Source organism: Pseudorasbora parva, chromosome 5 (genome assembly GCF_024679245.1).
Source record: "Pseudorasbora parva isolate DD20220531a chromosome 5, ASM2467924v1, whole genome shotgun sequence".
In the NCBI taxonomy this organism is placed as follows: domain Eukaryota; kingdom Metazoa; phylum Chordata; class Actinopteri; order Cypriniformes; family Gobionidae; genus Pseudorasbora; species Pseudorasbora parva.
Genome location: NC_090176.1, coordinates 35,317,042 through 35,328,397, shown reverse-complemented (window position 1 = coordinate 35,328,397; position 11,356 = coordinate 35,317,042). Strand labels below are relative to the sequence as shown.

The following is an 11,356-nucleotide window of genomic DNA, read 5'->3' as shown; positions in this document are numbered from 1 at the left end:
TTTTTTTTGTCTAGTCTGTTTTTGTTTACCCATTTTAATATGAATTTTATTCAGTGAATGAACTCATAAATATGTGGGGACATGTAACCGTAGGCCTACTGTTAAAACTAAAGCACCACATATAGATATATAAAATCAGAATATAAGGGTCAGAATAATGACTGACCCTTCCCTCATTTGCTACGTGTGTGTGTGTGTGTGTGTGTAGCAAATGAGGGAAGGGTCGCAAACGTCATAGCCGTGAGGTTACTTAGATTTTGAACACGTAAGGGTAAAAGGACAGTGTTGGGCATAGGCTTTGACTCTGATTAGATAATTAGATTTATCTTATATTTTAGTTTTTAATGAATTGCATTTGTGTTGTAATTTCGCGGAAGCGCACGAGCCCCTGCCCCTACTCTTCCACACATCCCTTTGAACTTGTCACTGCCACCTGTTAACGCACTCGCATCGATCGCCCTGCAGAGTGACAGCTCCCAGTTAATCGTTTTTTCTACTGCGGTGAAATTAAACCACGATTAAAACATCTAAAAAAAAATCTTTTTAGACAAAATATATTCTTAACTTAATAAGTACTAGTACTTTTTGTTTTTGCATTTACATTTCTGTAATTTACATTTCTGCTCAGTATGCTAAAAAAAATTACATTAAATATTAATGAAACAACATGACATCCTGGTGTGGCCGTTTTTTTTTTTTTTTTTTTTTTTACATGCAGATAATCAAGTAAACCTTATGCTTTACTGAGAAAGTAGCCATGTGAGGAAAATAAGTATTTGAACACCCTGCTATTTTGAGCTAAGTTCTCCCACTTGTAAATCATGGAGGTGTCTGAAATTGTCATCATAGGTGCATGTCCACTGTGAGAGACATAATCTTAAAAAAATAATTCAGAAATCACAATATATACAGTCTTGTTCAAAATAATAGCAGTACAATGTGACTAACCAGAATAATCAAGGTTTTTCGTATATTTTTTTATTGCTACGTGGCAAACAAGTTACCAGTAGGTTCAGTAGATTATCAGAAAACAAACAAGACCCAGCATTCATGATATGCACGCTCTTAAGGCTGTGCAATTGGGCAATTAGTTGAATTAGTTGAAAGGGGTGTGTTCAAAAAAATAGCTGTGTGGCATTCAATCACTGAGGTCATCAATTTTGTGAAGAAACAGGTGTGAATCAGGTGGCCCCTATTTAAGGATGAAGCCAACACTTGTTGAACATGCATTTGAAAGCTGAGGAAAATGGGTCGTTCAAGACATTGTTCAGAAGAACAGCGTACTTTGATTAAAAAGTTGATTAGAGAGGGGAAAACCTATAAAGAGGTGCAAAAAATGATAGGCTGTTCAGCTAAAATGATCTCCAATGCCTTAAAATGGAGAGCAAAACCAGAGAGACGTGGAAGAAAACGGAAGACAACCATCAAAATGGATAGAAGAATAACCAGAATGGCAAAGGCTCAGCCAATGATCACCTCCAGGATGATCAAAGACAGTCTGGAGTTACCTGTAAGTACTGTGACAGTTAGAAGACATCTGTGTGAAGCTAATCTATTTTCAAGAATCCCCCGCAAAGTCCCTCTGTTAAAAAAAAGGTATGTGCAGAAGAGGTTACAATTTGCCAAAGAACACATCAACTGGCCTAAAGAGAAATGGAGGAACATTTTGTGGACTGATGAGAGTAAAATTGTTCTTTTTGGGTCCAAGGGCCACAGGCAGTTTGTGAGACGACCCCCAAACTCTGAATTCAAGCCACAGTACACAGTGAAGACAGTGAAGCATGGAGGTGCAAGCATCATGATATGGGCATGTTTCTCCTACTATGGTGTTGGGCCTATTTATCGCATACCAGGGATCATGGATCAGTTTGCATATGTTAAAATACTTGAAGAGGTCATGTTGCCCTATGCTGAAGAGGACATGCCCTTGAAACGGTTGTTTCAACAAGACAATGACCCAAAACACACTAGTAAACGGGCAAAGTCTTGGTTCCAAACCAACAAAATTAATGTTATGGAGTGGCCAGCCCAATCTCCAGACCTTAATCCAATTGAGAACTTGTGGGGTGTTCTTATTGATATCAAAAATGCTGTTTCTGAAGCAAAACCAAGAATTGTGAATGAATTGTGGAATGTTGTTAAAGAATCATGGAGTGGAATAACAGCTGAGAGGTGCCACAAGTTGGTTGACTCCATGCCACACAGATGTCAAGCAGTTTTAAAAAACTGTGGTCATACAACTAAATATTAGTTTAGTGATTCACAGGATTGCTAAATCCCAGAAAAAAAAATGTTTGTACAAAATAGTTTTGAGTTTGTACAGTCAAAGGTAGACACTGCTATTTTTTTGAACACACCCCTTTCAACTAATTGCCCAATTGCACAGCCTTAAGAGCGTGCATATCATGAATGCTGGGTCTTGTTTGTTTTCTGACAATCTACTGAACCTACTGGTAACTTGTTTGCCACGTAGCAATAAAAAATATACTAAAAACCTTGATTATTCTGGTTAGTCACATTGTACTGCTATTATTTTGAACAAGACTGTATATATATATATATATATATATATATATATATATATATTTTTTTTTTTTTTTTTTTTTTTTACTATTTATTTGTATGATACAGCTGCAAATAAGTATTTGAACGCCTGTCTATCAGCTAGAATTGTGACCCTCAAAGACCTGTTAGTCTGCCTTTAAAATGTCCACCTCCACTCTATTTATTATCCTAAATTAGATGCACCTGTTTGAGGTCATTAGCTGCATAAAGACACCGGTCCATCCCATACAATCAGTAAGAATCCAACTACTAACATTGCAAAGACCAAAGAGCTGTCCAAAGACACTAGAGGCAAAATTGTACACCTCCACAAGGAAAGGGCTACATGGAAATTGCCGAGCAGCTTTGTGAAAAAGGTCCACTGTTGGAGCAGTCATTAGAAAATGGAAGAAGCTAAACATGATTGTCAATCTCCCTCGGACTGGGGCTCCATGCAAGATCTCACCTCGTGGGGTCTCAATGATCCTAAGAAAGGTGAGAAATCAGCCCAGAACTACACGGGAGGAGTTGGTCGATGACCTGAAAAGAGCTGGGACCACCATTTCCAAGGTTACTGTTGGTAATACATTAAGACGTCATGGTTTGAAATCATGCATGACATGGGAGGTTCCCCTGCTTAAACCAGCACATGACTAGGCCCGTCTTACATTTGCCAATGACCATTTGGATGATCCAGAGTAGTCATGGTAGAAATTCATGTGGTCAGATGAGAACAAAATATAACTTTTTGGTCATAATTCCACTAAATGTGTTTGGAGGAAGAAGAATGATGAGTACCATCCCAAGAACACCATCCTTACTGTGAAGCATGGGGGGTGGACTGGGCGACTGCACTGTATTAAGGAGAAGATGACCGGGGCCATGTATTGCAAGATTTTGGGGAACAACCTCCTTCCCTCAGTTAGAGCACTGAAGATGGGTCGAGGCTGGGTCTTCCAACATGACAATGACCCGAAGCACACAGCCAGGATAACCAAGGAGTGGCTCTGTAAGAAGCAAATCAATGTTCTGGCGTGGCCTAGCCAGTCTCCAGACCTAAACCCAGCAGAGAATCTTTGGAGTGAGCTCAAACTCTGTTTTTTTTCACCGACAGGCCAGAAACCTGACTGATCTAGAGAAGATCTGTGTGGAGGAGTGGGCCAAAATCCCTCCTGCAGTGTGTGCAAACCTGGTGAAAAACTACCTGGAAAAATTTGCCCTCTGTAATTGCAAACAAAGGCTACTGTACCAAATATTAACATTGATTTTCTCAGGTGTTCAAATAACTCTATCATACAAATAAATAGTTAAAAAATCATACAGTGTGATTTCTGGATTTTTTTATTTAGATTGTCTCTCACAGTGGACTTTCTTTAGGTTAAGAAACATCTCAGAGTTTCCTCATAGAGATTGACAGTGACACAAGGTTGGCACTTTTATCTGTATTAATAATCTTTAATTAGACATCTCTGTACATTTATAAACTTTTACATCATACACAGTTCAGATTAATAGGTTATAAACAAACACTACTGCATATCAGAGTTCTACACGTTATGCCATTTTAGTTCAGTGTTTTCAGTATATCTTCAGGAACTGGGTCTTGGCACATCAGTTTTGGTCAAACTGTACACAGCATAAAAAGAGAGGTTCAGTTTCACCCAGCTTCATCACTGCAGATAAAGGAGGGTTCAACTTTTCAAATAATTACTGCAAAGTACATAAGAGAGCAGCATATACATTTCCAGCTGTAATGTTCTGTTCTTGCCCATCAGCAGTTGAGCCCAAGACCCGTCCAGTGATCAGGGACCATGAGGAAGTATTTGTCCATGGCCTCACAGAAACGTGACCGGTACAGCTCTGGTGACACCACCGTGGGCATTTTACCTATCAGGACGGAAAAACAATAACACAAGTTTAAGCTTCTTCTAAAAATATCAGGACTATGAATGTTTTTTTTTTAAATGGCAAAAATGTACCTTGACCTCCAAGTATCCCAGTAGATTTGACCACCATCTCAAGCTTTTTATCCCAGGTGAAAGTCCGGATATAATCTTCAAATATACAAGAGTCTTAACAACCACTAAAAGAAAAGTCCAAAATGGATTTTACAATAGCATAACATTTTCTCACCTATTATCCCCACGACTAGCTCATCCGTGGTATCATCACGGCCTACCAGCAAGGAATAATCAATGATGAGGTGACTGGACAGGAAGTGGGCGTCGCTGAGGATGGCAGCACGGAGAATGGCCTTGCAGTGGGACCGAATGTAAAGGGGATTGTCATGCACCAGTTTCAGGAGATTCTCATCTAGGAGCACCACCTCGCAGCTCTCCTTTCCCTGATCTGTCTTCACGTTCCTGTTCCTCAGGGATCCCTTCAGGTCAAACACCTGCTCAAACACAGGATAATTTTTTGGGGATTTCTAGGTGTTTTTAAAAGATCTTGATTTCTCACAGCTTATGTGCTTTTTCTGGGCGCGAATGAATTGCGACACTAATAAAGTCTCATGAATGTGCTCCCGAAGACCAGTGGCCAAAGTCACAATATTAAATAATACAATACATTTCTTTTTTTAAATAAACCTTATAGTATACCTCCAGAACGCATGGGATCATTCTGTGATACATTTTGCATCTTTTTTTAAAGCGCTAGGTGCTTTTCACTATTCACAGCCATTATATGGACAAGAACGAGCGGGACATCAGTTTGTGGTCCATAAAAAAAGAAGGGCATATGGCATTGCAACAACACCAGGTTGAGTAAATGATTACTTCACTTTAAATAAATGTACCTGTGCCATCTTTCTCCCATAAAAAAGGTTTTCCATCACCAACAGGTCCAGTTTCTTCTCCGTGTTGTTCTGAGAGTTCTTGTAGCCTATACGGTACACTCCCAGAATCTTAGCAAGTGCTGTGGGCCGCTATAAAACAGATGCAAAAACGACGAGTTTAGAAAGAAATGCTAAAACGCTGCCACATACAAAGCTACCACAAGACTAATATAAAGGAGGTACGTACAGAATATGCTTACCTTTTGCTGAACTGCTCCTGTGATATAAGTAAAGTAGTGGGGTGCAAAGTCTAAGAATGACTGGACCTCTAATCTGGGCATCTGCTTCAAAATAAACCGATCATCTGAGGAGAAACAGCAGCTTAAGCAAAATACACCCAACACTCTACGAGTCTTCGCTTACGACAACTAGCTTCATGAAAAAAAAAAAAAAAACATTCAGTAAAGAATCATCTGTAAATCTTGCACTCTTAGCTCAGTTCGCACCTTCAGTGGCGTAGAAAACTGCACCGGACTTCCCGCCACGAGCCTGCCAGTTTACACAGTGGGAGAGCGATCGCACAAATTCATCCTGTGAGCTCTCCATAATCTCTTCCCGCATCTTATGGAACTCTTCCGCGTAGTAGATCCGGCAGTAAAACTTGGCATTAGCATCTGAGAACTCTGTATCAAAAGTATAATTTTCAGATTTATTATTAATTATGTTCTGGCATCATGCAAATTTGTTACAAACCTACTCAGGAGTTACTGACGACCCATTTTAGGCAGTTCAGAATCAGTCAGAATAACACTTTTCAATCACTTTGCAGACCTTTTACAATTGAGGTAAGAATTATTAGCCCCCTTAAAGGGTTAGTTCACCCAAAAATGAAATTAATGTCATTAATGACTGGCTCTAATGTCGTTACACACCCGTAAGACCTCCATTCATCTTCGGAACACAGTTACGAGTTTATTCATAATTGTCTTCTCTTCCGGTTTTGTTTTCAATCAGGAGTTTGGCAGGCAATCGAATCATGAATCAATACACTGATTCACAACCGTTTGAATCTTTATTAGAGTCATTAATGACATAAATTTCATTTTAGGGTGAATTAACCCTTTAATATGATCAGCCTTGTTTATCCTTTTGAACTTTCATTAAAAAAACTGTTTTCTCCAAAACACACTGGACACAATTATTGGCACCCCTAGAATTTTTTATGAGTACAATATCTCTGAAGTATATGCCCATTAATTTTTAATTTTTTTAGCACACCGGGGTGACTAGGAACATGAAATTGTCCAGCTATAACTTGTTCCACAGGAGTATGAATATGAGGAAACACAAAGGCCACATTCCCTCAATCATTCATCACAATTAGTAAAACCACAGAATATAGTTCTGATGTGCAGCAAAAGATTGTGGAGCTTCACAAAATAGAAAGTGGCTGTTAGAAAATAGCTGAATTCAAGAAAAATCTTCCTCGCTCACCCAAAAACAAACTGCATATTCAGTTGTCAGACATGACTGGAACCCAATGCCCAGGTTAAATATACTGCTGGATCTGTGAAATTGTTGGCCTATTTTTTTTCCTGAAAGTCCTGGACATCTTGTTCAGATACATGGTATCATGGATTCTAGTAATTACCAGCAGATACAAAATCTAAACCTGACTACCTCTGCTAGAAATCTCATAATGGGCTGTGGTTGGATCTTCCATCAGGCCAATGTTCCAAAACAAACATCAAATCAACACAAAAATGGTTCACTAAGCACAAAATAAAGCTTCTGCCATGGCTGAGAAAACTCACAGCTGTTATCTTGGCAAAAGGAGGTTGAAAAAGTATTGAATAAAAGGGTGCTAATAATTATGTCCAACGTGTTTAGGAGAAAAACATTTCATTCATAAAGAGATTTATTACAATTTCAATTATTTCACTTCAATGAAAGGTTAGATTTGTGTAATTTTTAAAAATAAAAGGTCAAAAGGATAAACAATGCAGATTTATTTTCATAGACCTCAGGGGGGCGGTAATTCTAATTACACAACTGTAAATTCAAATATTACACTAGCCTAGAAATCTAGACGCACCCTAGCAGCAGCAGATGTAATTTGTAGCCAGGGTCATCTAGCAACTTTCCGTTGGCTTCCAAGCTTGAAAAAGCAAACTCTAGTCAGGCCAATCATATTGTGTATAGAGTTGGTGGACAGGCTTAATATGACGGTCGAGTTGAGACGGTTCCGCTTGAATTCCCTGCTACCTGAAACCGAAGAAGCTGGCGAACAGCGGTCTCTCGACTAGGCTATGGCCGTGACTCTAGAAGACTTGGGAGTTACGCTTTTTTTAAAGAACGGCACTAAAGTCATTCTTAAAAAGACTTGCTCTGAATATGTCCCCTTCGACGTTGCTCTGGTTGAGGCTATCCTATTGCATGCAGAGGGAGTTTATCCCACAACTGTTTATCCCACACCTCGGATTGAGCCCTGCCAATAGTGTGTTCTCAGACCCAACCTCTTGATGTGGGTCTGGCTAATATTACACACTACATGAAACATAATACCTGAAAAAGCATAACTTTAACAATGGACTCACTGATTAGTCGGTTTGACCTACAATGGGGTCAATAATATTGACCTAAATATGTTTCCATCTGCCATTTGAGCCTGATACTTACGCAGCTCGATGTGAGGGTTTCCGGTCTGCTTCTTCTGTTTGTCTCCACTTTCAGGGTCCTCTGCAAAAGAGATCCCATTAACATTTAGTCTCATATGCAAATCCATATTAGACAGAGAAAATGATACATGCTATTTGTATGTAGCTAGTATTTGATAAACTGGTTTGGCTTACTGAGAGGGTCAGCATCAACGCTGCTGCGGCTCAGTTGTGACATGCTACTATCACTAGGTTTAGCAGGGCTGTTCTTTGCTCTACTCTCTCCAACACTATAGATGGCAAAAAAGAAAAATTGCTGTTTTACCAATATACACTGAGAAAATACAACAAATAAGGGAAATGAGTGTTTGATGTACCTAATGCCCTGAGATGCGTCATCACCTCCGCTCTTTGCGGTAGTCTTTGTAATTTCTTCAAGTGCAGTTTTATATTCTTTACAGCTGGATGATGGAAATAGAAACATTAGGATAATATTTAAAAAACACCTGAGTACAATCAGTTAAACAACACTGCAGTGACATTTCAGCTATACATTTACAAAGTATTTTATATTCATCGTTGACAAAATAAAAATCAATCAATATCGGAAATATTTCTATGAATTTAACATGACTAAGTCCATGCTGGTAGGGCAGTTTCACAAATTGTGAGTATGAGAACATATTTTAAGAGTCTCATTTAAAATGCTGATACTACTGAGAAGTTATTGTTTTTCACAACATTGATTTACTGAATCTACCTGGCAAAAATGGCTGTTTAGATTTTTTTCAAATGTAATTAATTACATTTGTAATTACACAGTTGGCACTTCCCTTACACCTAACCCTACCCTTAAACTAGCCCATACCACCACACCGATCCCTAACTCTACCCATATCCCACCTCAATATTAGCAAAAGTATTTTGCAATACAATTTGAACACAGTCAGTACATTGTACTTATTTTTTGATGTAAGTACATAGTACTTAAGGCCAACTAATATAAAGTGGGCCCGAAATAATTTTTCTATATTCAATATATATTAAAATAACATGTTTAAGCCATTTTTTGAGCTATTACATAAATATTGACATCAAAGGGCTTCAAAATATCCAGATCTAATTTGTCGTTATTTACATTTTACATACTTTTATTCAAAGCGCCTTACAAATATGAGAACAATAGAAGCAATCAAACAATAGGGCAACAACATGCAAGTGATGTGACTAGTCCCAGTTAGTCTAGCAGAGTACAAGTAGCAAGGTTATTTATTCATTTATTTTTTTGATATATAGAATAGTAAGTGTTAGTATTAATGGGTCAAGTGTTATAGTATTAATAGTTATAAGTGTACAAAAGCTGTACCTGAGTGCAAAGGCAATGATGGAGCTGGGCTCTCGCTCACAAACGGCTATAGGAACTCTCTCATGCTCATACATCAAATAGTGCTTGTCTGGATCACTAACGTACAAAAAAAGAAAAAAAGACCTTTATCAGCTTGAGCAGAGCATTGGTTTTCTTTTTAGTATCCATAATATTACAACAGCCTTACAAAGGGAAAGGGATGGGATTGTAACTGTTGCCCGGTAACAGGTTCGCCAGGATGGTTTTCATGGTGGATTTTTCTGACTTTACTTGACTGTCATTGGAGCCACCTAAGTGTCCATCAAACATGTCTAAATAGAAAAAGAAGTTTAGAAAATCAGGTGGGATGTTGTGTGGTTTTAAATATGGAAGAGTTCAAAGTAAGTTTACCCTCTGGGATGCTGACAGAGTCCTGATCAGGAAAAGATGGTCCGCTCGTAATGACATCTGTAGCCTGTTCAGTTGGAGACGGTAACTGTAGTAATGATGAACTTGATGGAAATGTGTTGAGATGACGGTCCTCTGTGGGAAAAGGCTGTGAGTTGAGTGTGTGCAACAATCAAGATGAACTCTTTTTAGATGAATAAAGGACTAATTAACTCACCTTTTTCTCCATCTATTTGGGATGAGTTACGAGGAGAGGACTCCAAAGCACTAGTCTATGAATCAAAAACAACAAATAAATTACCAAAAGTATGAAGTAGATGCTTTTTTTCCTTCTTTTGGTTACCAGCCCTAGATCCACCCAGTACAGATGAACCAGGGAGGGCAACTAGTGGTCCAATAATTGACTAATCGTGTAATGGATTTATCTAAAAAAAAAATCTGTATTTCTTTTTTTTAACGTCTCAGTGAGGGCTTTAACATGCTACATTAAAAATAATAACAAACTACCTGGTTATTAATACATTATTTGCTAAATAAATGATTGACCTTGCTGTCATCTGATGTGGCTTGTCTGTGTCTGCCAGGACTGGGAGGAACAGATAGACGCTTTCTGCCTTTTTCCTGCTGGAACAAGTCCTGAAGTCTAAAGACAAGAGAAAAAACAGTTCTGTTTTTTCTGATGGCAGATATTTAGTCTCTATGGCTGTATGACTGCAGTCCTCACCTGTTATTCCAAGACTGCAAGGTCTCACACAAGCCCTGCTTTTTGACCACCACTGACTCCATAAAAGCTTGTAGTTGTTGTGGCGAGTCCATCGCACTGGTCTGCAGACGCACTTGTAGCTTCTCTATCCAACCGCGGAGCTCGGATTCCTCCATCTAAGACAGAAGAATATTCATTTAAAATAATTTGACATCGGTCAATACTTTGGATAAAGTAAAGTGATGAGTTTTCATGAGTAAAGTCAAATGAAAAGAAATTACATCTTTCTGTGCAAACATGTCCTCCATTTTTTCCTCTCTGGTCTTGCTGAAAGTGTCAGTTTTTAAAGAAGTGAGCCGGTCATCTATGGCCAGGTACACCTGAGCCACCCTACAAATGGAGAAACAATTAATTTAGCTGATTTAGCAGTTTAATGAGGCTGGGTGACAGATACCCAGTAGGGAATCTTACTTCTGGGTAAAGTCTTTGAGATCCTGCTGCAAGGTAGCTTTAGAGGGCCCCTGGTTCCTGATGATGATCTTTGGAGGAGGCAGACATATCTCTAGAAGCCTCACTGAGATGTAGCTACAGTTGACGGAAGTGTAGAAACACGCTTGGATTACAAAGTTCATAAAAATGTACTCAGGTAGTCATTCTGCATATTCAAATATATGAGATCTACACTGTGAAGAAGCACACCTGAAGGAAGCCACCATCTGGTTATAGGAGAAGTACTGGTGATAATCTTTATGGATGGAATGGCCACAAGGCTCGGCGTTGGCCCGACGGGTGTACTGGTGACCATAGAAACGGAGCTCTAGATACTTGGCGAAGGACATGGACCAGGAGTCATTAGACAACGGGACCACGGGAGTCACCTGAAATAAAACGGGTAAAAATTTGCACGAATCATACTATAGCAC

The 11,356-nt window shown here is 38.9% G+C and overlaps 1 protein-coding gene across 9 annotated transcripts in view; it reads right to left on the bottom strand.

Moving 5' to 3' along the window:
* Positions 1 to 3,971: 3,971 nt before the first annotated feature.
* The window catches only part of pikfyve (phosphoinositide kinase, FYVE finger containing), a 30,408-nt gene continuing 23,023 nt past the window's right edge, over positions 3,972 to 11,356 (bottom strand). For all 9 annotated transcript variants that reach the window (XM_067444022.1, XM_067444017.1, XM_067444015.1 and 6 more), the window contains 18 exons: positions 11,133 to 11,311; positions 10,905 to 11,018; positions 10,715 to 10,823; positions 10,455 to 10,609; positions 10,277 to 10,373; positions 9,948 to 10,002; positions 9,734 to 9,865; positions 9,531 to 9,654; positions 9,344 to 9,439; positions 8,355 to 8,438; positions 8,173 to 8,267; positions 8,000 to 8,059; positions 5,827 to 6,003; positions 5,581 to 5,684; positions 5,342 to 5,470; positions 4,678 to 4,939; positions 4,524 to 4,598; positions 3,972 to 4,431 (listed from right to left, as the gene is read on the bottom strand). In XM_067444022.1, the coding sequence (XP_067300123.1) occupies positions 4,316 to 4,431; positions 4,524 to 4,598; positions 4,678 to 4,939; positions 5,342 to 5,470; positions 5,581 to 5,684; positions 5,827 to 6,003; positions 8,000 to 8,059; positions 8,173 to 8,267; positions 8,355 to 8,438; positions 9,344 to 9,439; positions 9,531 to 9,654; positions 9,734 to 9,865; positions 9,948 to 10,002; positions 10,277 to 10,373; positions 10,455 to 10,609; positions 10,715 to 10,823; positions 10,905 to 11,018; positions 11,133 to 11,311 (2,163 nt within the window). In that variant the 3' untranslated portion in view covers positions 3,972 to 4,315. The remainder of the gene's footprint in view (positions 4,432 to 4,523; positions 4,599 to 4,677; positions 4,940 to 5,341; positions 5,471 to 5,580; positions 5,685 to 5,826; positions 6,004 to 7,999; positions 8,060 to 8,172; positions 8,268 to 8,354; positions 8,439 to 9,343; positions 9,440 to 9,530; positions 9,655 to 9,733; positions 9,866 to 9,947; positions 10,003 to 10,276; positions 10,374 to 10,454; positions 10,610 to 10,714; positions 10,824 to 10,904; positions 11,019 to 11,132; positions 11,312 to 11,356) is intronic.